Source organism: Oreochromis aureus, linkage group 23 (genome assembly GCF_013358895.1).
Source record: "Oreochromis aureus strain Israel breed Guangdong linkage group 23, ZZ_aureus, whole genome shotgun sequence".
In the NCBI taxonomy this organism is placed as follows: domain Eukaryota; kingdom Metazoa; phylum Chordata; class Actinopteri; order Cichliformes; family Cichlidae; genus Oreochromis; species Oreochromis aureus.
This window is the reverse complement of record NC_052963.1, coordinates 12901543-12913119: the sequence shown is the minus strand read 5'-3', so window position 1 is coordinate 12913119 and position 11577 is coordinate 12901543. Positions and strand designations below refer to the sequence as shown.

At 41.2% G+C, this 11577-nt stretch overlaps 1 protein-coding gene across 1 annotated transcript; it reads right to left on the bottom strand.

Annotated features, from left to right (window-relative positions):
* Positions 1–3413: 3413 nt before the first annotated feature.
* On the bottom strand, positions 3414–7871 carry LOC116327304 (inosine-uridine preferring nucleoside hydrolase-like). The gene is made up of 8 exons (XM_031748853.2): positions 7832–7871; positions 7257–7437; positions 6968–7147; positions 6377–6488; positions 6141–6277; positions 5905–5982; positions 3713–3829; positions 3414–3635 (listed from the first exon to the last, which is right to left on the bottom strand). Exons 2-8 carry the CDS (start codon positions 7434–7436, stop codon positions 3483–3485), a joined length of 957 nt encoding a protein of 318 aa, XP_031604713.2. The 5' UTR covers position 7437; positions 7832–7871; the 3' UTR covers positions 3414–3482.
* Between the last annotated feature and the right edge of the window lie 3706 nt (positions 7872–11577).

The window sequence follows — 11577 nt, the reverse complement described above, 5'->3', positions numbered from 1 at the left end:
CAGTGGGAGGTGGGAATTCCTTCATAACCTCTGCAGTGTAGAGCGCTTAAATTGTAATTCTGCCTCTCATGGGAAGGAAGAATAAACTTGAAGATCATATTTGATGTATCTGTGCTTGCCAAATATTTGGGAAGCCAATTACACTCACTTTGTAGAAACTTGTGTCTTGACTCTAGAATAATGTTTAATTCACTGACTGCAAATTCAGGTCCTGTGGCTGCAAAATAAGCCAAGGTCATTACCCCTCTACCACCATTCTTGACTGCTGACATGAGGTGTTTGTGCTGATATGTTTGGATTGTTTTTTATTTGACTCTGTGCATAATGGCCAAACGTCTCCAATCTGGTCTCGTCTGTCCAAAGCACATTGTTCCAGAAGAAACGTAAGCTATGCTGCCATGCTGTTTTTAGAGAAAAGTTTTTTTCTTGTAATCCTTCTATAAATCCTTCACTAATATTTAGTTAGATGTCTCTAAGCAAGTGACACCTTGACCAGATGCTTTTGGCTATCATAATTCTGGCAGGATATTTGATAATTTTTCTTGACAGAATTGGTAGAGTTCATTTAAATGGGTTAATTTCCTGGCACAGACCTGGCTTTCAGGCATCGTTCACAAACTTTCAAGGGTTGAGGTCAGTGCTTTGGGAAAGGCACTCTAGAAGTAGCCTGCTTTATCTATTCCAAATCCAGTTTTGATGTGTATTTGGGATCATTGTCACATTGGAACACCCAACTGTGTCTAAGTTTCAACCACCTATCTGTTGCCCCCCAAAATTGTTTCTGTTCATCTGGAGGTAGCGTTTTCAGTGGGAGAAATGTTTTGTCACTGAGCCAAGTGACTTCTTCAGTCTTGAAACTCACTTGGATGGAACAGTACCACTTGGAGCAAAATGGCCTCAAAGCATGACCCTACCACCACCATGCTTGATAGGTGGTACAATGTTTTTAGGTTTAAAAGCCTAACCTTTATTCACTCAAACCAATTGTGGCGAAACAACTCAATCTTAGTCTGGTCTGACCATAAAGCTTGGCTCACTAATGAAAAGTTAATGTTGGAATGCTACTACGCAAGTAACCCTTCGTGCCCTCAATCTAAGATGGAGAGGAAAGAAGATCAGATCATGTGAAGCAAACTGAACAAATTATGAAGAGTGAAAAGGTGATCGAGTATGCATATAACTATATCCAAGCCCTTATATAAAAAACTTTATATATGGTTTCTTATAATGCTAATGAGGTCGATATTTAGATATAGAGCGATTAAAAGAAATAAAAGAAACACTTTGAAAATACATCAGATCTCATTGGCCAAAGTTAATCCAGGACGGCGGAAACCCGCTGCACATGCTCCGCCCAGGTGGGGAGGAAGATGGGAATGGTGGAATTTGGTGCCTCTAGCTCCCACTCATCTCTCTCCTTAACCAGACTCACCAGAGAACTGGTTTTAGCCTCTTTCCACGCTTTAAGAAGTTGAAGTTGATATATTTGGGTGGCTCCTCCCCTGTCCGACCGTACCACTTCATAGTCTATGTTCCCCACTCGCCCTGTGACCATGAAGGGTCCTTGCCACTTTGCAAGTAATTTTGCGCTGAAAAAAAGGGAGCAATACAAGCATCTTCCGGTGTAAATTGCCTATGAATAGCGCCTCTGTTGTGCTGCTGACATTCCTCGGCCTGGAGCAAATTCTCTCATGATTACCTCCCCAAAATGTGCAGCTTTGCTCTCAGGCCCAGAACGTTTTGAATCTAATTATTAGGTGGGCTCAGCCCTTCCTCCCAGTTTGTTTATTCAAGTCCAACAAGCCTCGCGGCTTCCTGCCGAACAACAACTCAAAGTGAGAAAATCCCGTGGAGGCATGGGGCACCTCTTATACTGCAAACAACAGAGGGTCTAACCAGGGATCCCAGTTGCGTTCATCCTCATGAGTGGAGGACTGGACTTTAAAGTGTTATTCAGCCGCTCCACCAATCCATCAATCTCAAGGTGGTAGACGCTGGTCCGAACAGATTAATACCCAGTAATTTGTATAGCTCTTTCAGTGTGTGAGACATGAATAAAGTTCCCCGGTCAGTCAGTATAGCTTTCAGGATGCCGACGTGGGAGATGACCTGAAAAGTGCCTGTGCACACTCTTTGGAGAAGTGGTGCGCAGCAGCACTGCCTCTGGATATCCGCATAATATGCCACATAATCGACTAGAACAAATACAAAGTGATATCCTTGTGCACTCTGATAAAGTGGCCCGAAAAGGTCCATGTCAGTGCACTCAAATGGGACCTCCATTAACAGCAACAGGCATAAAAGTGCTTTTGCAATGGCTGGCTGGTTCACCGGCTGACACCAGTGGAGCACATAAGCCCACATGCTCGGCCACAAAAATTGGACCATTATTCACCATGGGGTTATAGTGAGCCACCTGGAAAATCAATTCCCAGCAGCTTTTAGACAACAGCAACTGGGTGTGCTCTTTTTCCATGGAAGTGTCACAACTCACTTGACACATGATCTCTAATCAATACAGCACTGTGTCAGGGCGCACCATATGAGTATCAATTTTTATCACTGATCAAAGGCTGAGCGTAGAGTTTCATCACAAGATTCTAGTTGGAAATTTCTCATGGACTGAATTGCTGGAGGTGGTGGGGCCACGTGAGAAGGCCCGACACGCCTGTTGACCTTGTGTCACCACTGAGCGCAGTGCAAAAGCTACACGCCACAAAGGCTACACGCTGCAAAAGCTCATGAATGCATACCCACACACTGCCCTAACAGGCCAATCTGTCCCCAGAATTAAGGGATGTGTCAGGTGCAAGCTAATTGGCCTTATATTTAATTTGAAGCAGCATGGGACATACACTATTTGTGTATGTCCCCATGCACACACCTTACATCCACCCACTCTGCCTCCAACAATGCAGAATCAGGGTTTGGTGGACTAGGGTCTGCATGCAGACCAAGTTCACAATAGCTTGGAGTATACCCCGGGACACCTTACTGGAATGATATACATCCCTCCCGGACCAAGAAGGTCCTAGTTTCAAATACGATCTGGGGCCTTTCTGTATGGCGTTTACGTTCACTCTGTCTGTGTGGGGATGGGGTTATGTTAACTGTAAACTCTAAATTAACCACAGGTATTTATGTGAACGTGAATGGTTATCTGTCTTTGTGTCAGCCCTGCAACGTATTGGTGACCTGTTCAGGGTGTAGAATGAGGAAGAAAGGTGACTGAATATGAGTATAGCACAGCTTTTGATGACAGATGGGCTGGTATGAGTATTTTGGAAACTGCTGATCTACTGGGACTTTCACATACAGGCATCTCTAGGCTTTACAGAGAATGGTTTGAAAAAGTGAAAATATCTTTATGGAGGCCTATGTATGGCTTGTCATTCTGGAACACAAAACAATCATTCCACAAAAATCAGTTTTTATTTCTTGTGATGAGCCAAACTCAGGCATTCAGCATGCACAGAAACATTCTATTTGAGTGCATTGGTCAACATTTGCTTTAACTTTTCCAAGTCAACTTTCTTCATGATGATGGCCTTATGGTCTTTCTTCAGCTTCTGGATGTAGTCCACCACCATCATGCCTCGGGTGTAGGTTCCCTCCAACTCCACTGCCACTGCAACCTGAAGGAGAAACACAAGAAACTGTCAAACAATACTTGAATTTTTACTTAACCTGATAAAAATCAGAAGTTGCTTACCTCTTCGCTCTCAGTTATCAATGTATCATCGATGGCAGCAGCTAAGGCATAGACGTCACAGGAATTGAAACCAGTTCCTGCAGTAATCTCCTTCTGATAGTCAGCTGATTGGGCTTTCTGTCAAATCAGTACATCAGAGGTATTTAGACATTTTGTGATTATCTCTAAGCCAGTGGAGGGCCAAGGTCTAAACAAAAAAAGTTGCCACTAGAGGGCCTCAACCAACACTTGTAGACTCCTATTTTCACACTCTGTGGTTATCTTTGTATAGTTGAGTGACTTTGGGGAGTATAATGCAAAATCTTTGGTCTTATTGGATTATTAACACCATTTAAATGTCAGATTAGAATTTGGAGGTGGATGTCCTGGCACGTCAATCTGGCTATGTACCACAAGCCAGTAGCGTACCCAGATTTCTTGGAGTCACTGGGTGGGTTGAAGAGTGGTACATCTAGGGACTTAATTGTTCTGCTGGGGGATTTAACCGCTTATTTGGAGAGCAGCGTGACCTGGATGGGTGGAAGGGTGGAAGGCTGTACCAGCCAGGAGTACATGGAAGATACCACTGGATTAGAATTTTGGTAAGCCTCAAAGCTAACCATCGGACAACTCAAGAGGGGTAAGTTGTGCTCTTCTCACACAGTCAATGGTGTGATCGTAGAGTATGCACTGGGTAAATGCCAGTATGACCCTCGAAGCAAATAGCAAGGCCAGGTGATGATCTTCCAGTTCTTTAATTGGCAGACTTAATGGAACACTTTGCACAGGTGGGTTTGGCTGTGAATGGATAGAATGAACAAAACCAAACACAAATTACAATTCATTGTAAACACCAATAATCTCATTAGTAAGCTACATAACATATTACAGCCACATACTTGTCTTGTAGACCTTACTACTAGGCTGATGGCCTTCGCTTATAGCCTTAACCATATAGGTAATAAAGAAAATCAATCAATCTTCCCCATTACTCAATTCTTGTGTCCCAATCACTTATGATGTTAAATAAAGTTAAAAAAAAAAAAGGCAAATAAACATGATAAAAATCACCAGTTAAAACTAAAACTTAGCTTAGCTTAGCCATATCGCCTACTAGATAAAATGAGTAAACAGAAAATGTCCAGAGCAATAAAGCTGACGAACTATCCTGTACCTCCCCAATCTTATGGACGCACACGCTCAAAGAAACTACATGAACCCTCCCCAAGCATAACTTCTGCTGATTCACACTGCGTCCACGAATGCCCTTTTACGTCCCAACAGAACATTACTCACAAAACAGCCGCGCCCTCTAGTGGCAAGGCTAGGAACTGCATCACAGTCCTGCCTTCAGAACAATCTCCATAATGCTGCAGTCACACCTTCTGTAATGAAAGTCTGGGGGATGAGCAGGATGACTCGCCTATCAATTGGGGTGAGGTGACTGCTTGATGTCGGTGCACCTGGGGTGCCCTGAGCTTCTTAATGCTGTGAGACTTCACTACAGTGTTGCATTGAGATCTGGGTCACTGCCTCTGGATTGGAAGACTGGGGTGGTCGTTCCCTGTTTAAAAAGCCGGGGTTGAGGAAAATCTATGCTGCTCTGTTCAGGCTTCTGCCCCCACAACCTGAATCGGGAGAGTGACCTTTCTGATGTAAGAATTACACCACTTCCTGTGAGAAAAATCATTTATCAGCACAACAGTTTTTGTTTCTTATGTGTTATGCCCCCCCCCCCCTCAGCAAATTATAGAACAAGGATGTGTAACGACATGTATGTTAGTGTCATAACATACTTTTGGCAGCACAGTGTGTTGATGCCTGGCATTATTGTGTCACAGCACTAAGATCCTGCTAAGACAAGTTCATCTGGGAGGAGTGTCAGTTTAGCTCACTGAGCTGGTGAACACATGAAACGATACCAGTCTGGGGTTTAGTTTGATCCGAGGCTCTCTTGGCCTGTCTTCCCCCACTCTTGTTCTGCTGGTCTGTCTCATTTTTGGGCTATCTAACAGAGGTGAAAAAAACTTCAAAATTGTTTAACAAAAGTTCCTCTGGGAAGAGTTTAGATTAGTAAGTCAGCATCATTTGCAGGACCCGGGGATCCAGTGCTTCTTGTAACATAATTTCTTGCAAAAATGTATTAAGATATAAATTTGTCACGCTTCCTGGGGATTCTAATTATTGTAATAATACCATTTGCACACTCTTACCGTCCTTGAAAGACTTGAAATCTTTTTCATGAAGTCTGCTTTCAGAGTAGATTCGGCAAGCCAGGTGTCACAGAAAGACTACAGGAGGAAAAATTGAGGGTGCAAATTTAAATCACTGTGAAATTATCAGTCAAGCCAAAAACAGCATTATTACAAATATTCAAATATTATTTAAAATGTAATTTCAGCCAGTGTAAAGCCGTACAGCTTGCTGTACAGCTTGTCTCTTTCCTCACCCATGGAAGGCTGTTCCTGCAGGTGAACTCCCATGTAGCCATGTAGGTTGGGCAGGTGTAGCGGTCCAACACGATGTAAGCCGCCTCTGGGTCGGCTACAAAGTTAAACTCTCCACACACTGTGGTGTTACCTCTGGCTGTACACAGACATTATTAATGCAGTTCTTGTTATTATTAATATAGAAAAAAAAATCATAAATCACTGAATAGATACATCAGGGTAAATAAAAGCCTACATTCAGTGTTTCCCCCCATGATGTAGAGCGCCTTCAGCTTTTTTGGCAAGGAAGGGTCCAACTGCACTGCGACAGCCAGGTTAGTGAGGGGAGCGGTGGCTACGAGGATTACCTGAAGGCAAAGGACTGATTTGTGTTGATGACTGGAGTGCTCTTGTTATTTATAACATAGCTGTGGGATGAAACCCCCCCTCCCCCTACAAATAAAGGTTTTTATCTAGAAATCTACTTTTTTAGTGAAATTCAATAGATCATTTACATAGAGTAAACCTTTATATTCACTTTTTTTTCTAATAAATAAACCATTTCAAGAAAATCCCAACTTCAAGGCACATGTAGTGAAACAATGTTGTCATTGAGTTCTGTTTTAGATACATAAAACTTAATAACAACTGAACTGAAATGAGCAAATCCGCTCTAGAAATTAACCCGAACTAAACTGAATTAAAAACAAAAATTAAAATAAATGAAGAGAATCCAAAAACTATAATAATTCTGGTGTGCATAGAATACATGCATACAGAGAAAAATGATGCTCTTAAATTTTATTAACAGTACATTAGCAACATGTTTAACAGAGCAGACACTCACCTCTCCAGCATTGTCTTTCACAAGCTTGACCATGGCCTGCACAGCGTTCTTCTTCTGCAGCAGATCCAAGCCTGGAGCATCTGGATCTGGGACATCCCCCAGCCCGTCTTTCCCGTGGTAATCACCCGCATGCTGTTTGCGGGCCAGCAGAGGCTTTGAGCAGCCACGATACACTGGAATCTGTATTGTAGGTTGCATTTAATAGCAGATCATCCAGCATGCAGCCATGCAGTCGGATCTGTCACCATATCCATGTACAAGGCTCTCCCACACTCTGCTAAAAACTTACGTCTAGCCTGTTGCAGACTTTCAGGACACGCAGTGTGTTCTTGAGGACGTTCTCCAGGGGTGTGTTGCCATGGCAGCAGGTGATCCCCAAAATCTCCACATCAGGGTTGGCGAGGGCCACCATGATGGCCATAGCGTCATCCACCCCAGTGTCCACATCAATGATGAGCTTCTTCTTCATCCTGTGTTGAACCACAGGATTAAAAACCTGAAGAGTGATTGTTTCTAATAATGCACATTTCATTCCTCTAACATGATCTGGAACCATCTATCCCTCCATTTTTTTTAACAGATTTTCTAACTGTGCTGTCAGAGGGAGGGAAGCAGGGTACACCCTTCACAGACCACCAGCCTATCTATCACACAGAGAGACAGAAAACTACAAAAATAAAAACAAATAAAACACAGTGTTTTTATGCATCTTTTAATATTTAGATACTTTTTACAGCTTCGCCTTTAGGATGGTTTCCAATGTTTAAATGCATGTGCAGTAATTAGTGTTCAGAATTACATTCTTATGGTATTCTAAGGTTCATTCTAAAGTAAAATTACTTTTATTAAATGTAAAATACTCACCTGGTGAATGGATTCTGTTTACAGCTTACTGATATAAACGGCCGCAGCTGAATGCGTAAACTGAACATTGGCCAGAATTATATAGGGAGGTGTTGCATAAGCACATGGCTAACTCCACCTCAGGGGATTTTCTCTAGGTGTTATAAATCTACCCCAAACTTTGGTTTGTCCGCCTTTTTGTTTGCTTTGGTAAAATGAAATAACTGCATGCTCTTTATGGAAAGAACAATATTTAATAATAATATAAAGGGGACAGGGGTTCAAACTGTGATCGGGCTAATAACTAGAATTGTCTGACATTGTTAAAACAATATTGTTCTGCTACAGGTGTCTAGAATTAAGGTGGGTACTGAAGGCTTTTCAGTTAAAAAAATACACTTTAAAAAAAGAAAGAAACCATTCAGTATCTCTATCTTAAGATAAACTCTTGTTCTAGAAAGTGGACAATAGAAATAATTAATTACATAATTACATTAAAACCAAACTGTGGTAGAAATGTGTTGAAAACAAGGAATTTTATAGCCATTTTAAAACAGCTACTCTAGAGAAACCTGCATCCAGCCAGTGTGCAGACTTTTAATGTGTAACCTGTATCTAGTGCTGTCACATAATGGATGTCTTTATCCTCTGTAAGAAGACTAAGAAGACTTTTATTTTGAAAGAAACACCTTTAGTGCATGCGTTCATTTTCTCATATGATTTGTGACTAAACAATCTGCATCTAATGTAATTCACGTTTCTGCAGACGTGCTTGCAACATGGTTAATTTAAATAAGACATTTCTTTTATAAAGTCTGCAGTATGCAGTTTACATGTGAAGACGGTAGAATTTTATAAAGAGGATAAGCTGGATAAGCTAAGCTCTTGGCTGACTCCAAAATTCCTTTATAACCTCTCCGCTATAGAGTTTAAGGGTATTCGTGACTTCACAAAGCCTCTTTGAGGCTTCACTTGCTTAAAAAGCAAATTTCTTTTCTCTCATGAGAAAGAAAAGTGAAATGAAATCAGATTTGATGTGTCTGCTTGGCAAGCCTGTGACATTACCTTTGTAGAAACTTGTGTTAAAGACGAATCTGCTGCAGGGCTGGAACATTGGTTGTGAAAAGATCCATTATCTTATGATTAAAGGGTATGTCAAAATTCTGCATTCTTAACAACTGACTTAATCCTGTAGCATATATCACCTCTCTGTTGTGTTTGCAACATACCCTGATGTTATCGTAGTCTGCTTAACTAGTTTAATGAAACTATTAAGTCAGAAATTCTACATATGTGTTGTGAGATGTGTTGATCATGCAAACATGTGTTAAACTTTTTGACCGCATGATGATAACCTCAGTTTTTAGTGGCATGCAGAAGTTGGTATCAAATCCTTATTTCCCTGGGAAATGACAAAAGACTTTCATGAAAGTTTTCACATCACTCACTGACTTTATCAGTCTCTCACATTATTGCAGAGGAATTTTGGTCCACTTCTATGTACAGCATTGCTTTATTTCATTTATGTTTGCAGGCATTTGAGTTGAAGTCTGTACTTTCACTGGAACACTGGAAAACCTTGACCGTTCTCTGTATTCAGCCATTCTGTTGTAGATTTGCTGCAGTGCATGGGATCACTGTTGAATGACCCAGCTTTAAGCCAAACTTCAGCTGTTGGACAGATCTAGAATACTTTGGTATACAGAAGAGTTCATGTTTGACTCAGTGAATGAAAAACACCAAGGCCCTGCGGCTGCAAAAGAAAGTCCAAATCGTCACCCCTCCACCACTGTACTTGACAGTTGGTTTGAGGTGTTTGGGGTGATTTGGCTTGACTGGTTTCTGTAAAACATTTTGTTGTGCATTACGGTCAGACATCTCCGCTTTGGTCTCTTCTGTTTGAAGGGTATTGTTCCAGAAGAGTTGTAACTTGTTCAGATGAAACTTTACAAACCTGACATTTTCTTTTCCTGGCAACCTTTCCACCAACAAGATAATTATGGCAACACTTGGCTGCTTCTTAGCCTCTCATTTACTGTTGGATAAGCTTAGTTATTCACAGGACTGCTCAGATTCCTGTGAAAACCTTCTTTTTCAAAAGTCCGTGTAAAGACATTGTTAGTTCTGGTCAGAGGTTTATATACACTCATCATGGCCATCAGTGTAATTTTAGGCTTTTAATGATTTCTTTGAACTGTTCTTTTTCCAGGGTGGAATGATTGTACAGCTATGTCTTTATATAAATATTTTAAATATATACACAAACCCCAACGCTAATATTTGATTGTCCCTAAGCAAAAGCTTCCAAAAGCATCTAACCATAAAGCTTTTCTCCAGAAGGTATTTGGCTTGTCCATCTGGGAAGCTGCAAATTTCAGCTGAGCTCAAAGGTGTTTATTTGGAGCAGGAGCTTCTTTCTTTATTGGCACCCTCTCAGTCAGTGGCGTTGCAAAATATGCATCACTGTGGACAGTGAGGCTAGTGTTCCAACAATTTCCAGTTCATGATAGGTTTGAGCCTTGGTGGTTCCTGGGCAGACCTAACCAATTTCCTGAGGGTGATGGTTTGGGGCTTCCTCCAGACCTTGGCAAATTGGTCAAACCTGTGTAAATCTACAAATCTGGGACTCTGAGAATTGTTCAGTCCAGTGAATTTTGTGTAATAAATCCGTTTTTATGCTAGCAAGAGTCAGGATAACTAAGGCAAGTTAAAAACAGTTAATAGGCCTTGGACTTGTCAAGTTAACAAAACACTGTTGAAATTTTAGCACTACTTATTAAAAGATTTGGATGAGTGCATGTCAGCCTACAAAAAAGTAAGGAAATTTGTCTATTATCTTTAGGTTGTAATGATGCTTCTTGGCATTAAATCTTATACCATTGAAAAGCCCCAATTTCCCCTTCAGCGGTACCAAGTTTGTCTAGGAATTTTGGGGTTGGGTAGAGTTGAATATGTGGGTTACACCTAATAAAAACTCTGAAAGGTTCTCACGCACACTACTGACAACCAAGCTGTTTCAGGTGAAAAGGAAGTTGCTTCAGGTGAACAGGAAGCCGTTTAAACTGAATAGGAAGGTGTTTTGGGTGAACAGGACAGTGAGCAATGAGAACACATTTCAAAATACGGGTAACATTACATTATGCTGGATAGTCTCGCTTTGGCACCTGGATATCAGGCACAAGAAACAAGAAATCCCAAAAGAGTTTGTGTATAATACTCAGCACTCCCTTTTGTCTGATATTGCCTGAATTTTTGTTTTGAAAGACTCAATACATTGCAGGGCACAAGTAAAACATTTTTTTATGACATCCTCTTCATTGCCTCTCATCTCAAAGGATGCATGTGAAAAATTCAGAGGATCAGATGAAATTTCATTGTAGTTGAGGTACCGTCACGCAGTCTTCTTTCCAGATTGTAGGTGCAGTCAGCATGGTGCAACTTAGCATGGCCAGGAGGTCCAGACTTGTTGCTATCCTACAACAGTGTTCGGATGGTCACTACCAAGGCCAAAAAAATTGTTCTCTTTTGCTGCTGTACTCAACAAGCTGTTGAGTAGACATCAGCGTGGTTTTCGTTGTATTGAAATGCACTGTTTGTTTTTCTCAACTTCCTGTTCAACTGAAATCTTCTCAGTTTCCATTAGTGTGTGTGTGTGTGAAAGTGTTTTAGTAATGTGTGTGAAATATAAAATTTCAGTAGAGAGTGTGAGAGTATTTCAGTAACAACGTCCCTAAAGCGCACTCATAAAATCTTCCCTGCCAATGCCA

What these genes read in the sequence shown, in the direction of transcription:
- LOC116327304 (XM_031748853.2), bottom strand. Translation starts at nt 7,436, where the DNA reads ATGAAGAAGAAGCTCATCATTGATGTGGACACTGGGGTGGATGACGCT. An exon ending in AAGTCTGCAACAGGCTAGAC is followed by an intron (nt 7,148 to 7,256) that starts GTAAGTTTTTAG and finishes CCTACAATACAG; the next exon opens with ATTCCAGTGTATCGTGGCTG. An exon ending in TGAAAGACAATGCTGGAGAG is followed by an intron (nt 6,489 to 6,967) that starts GTGAGTGTCTGC and finishes CTTTGCCTTCAG; the next exon opens with GTAATCCTCGTAGCCACCGC.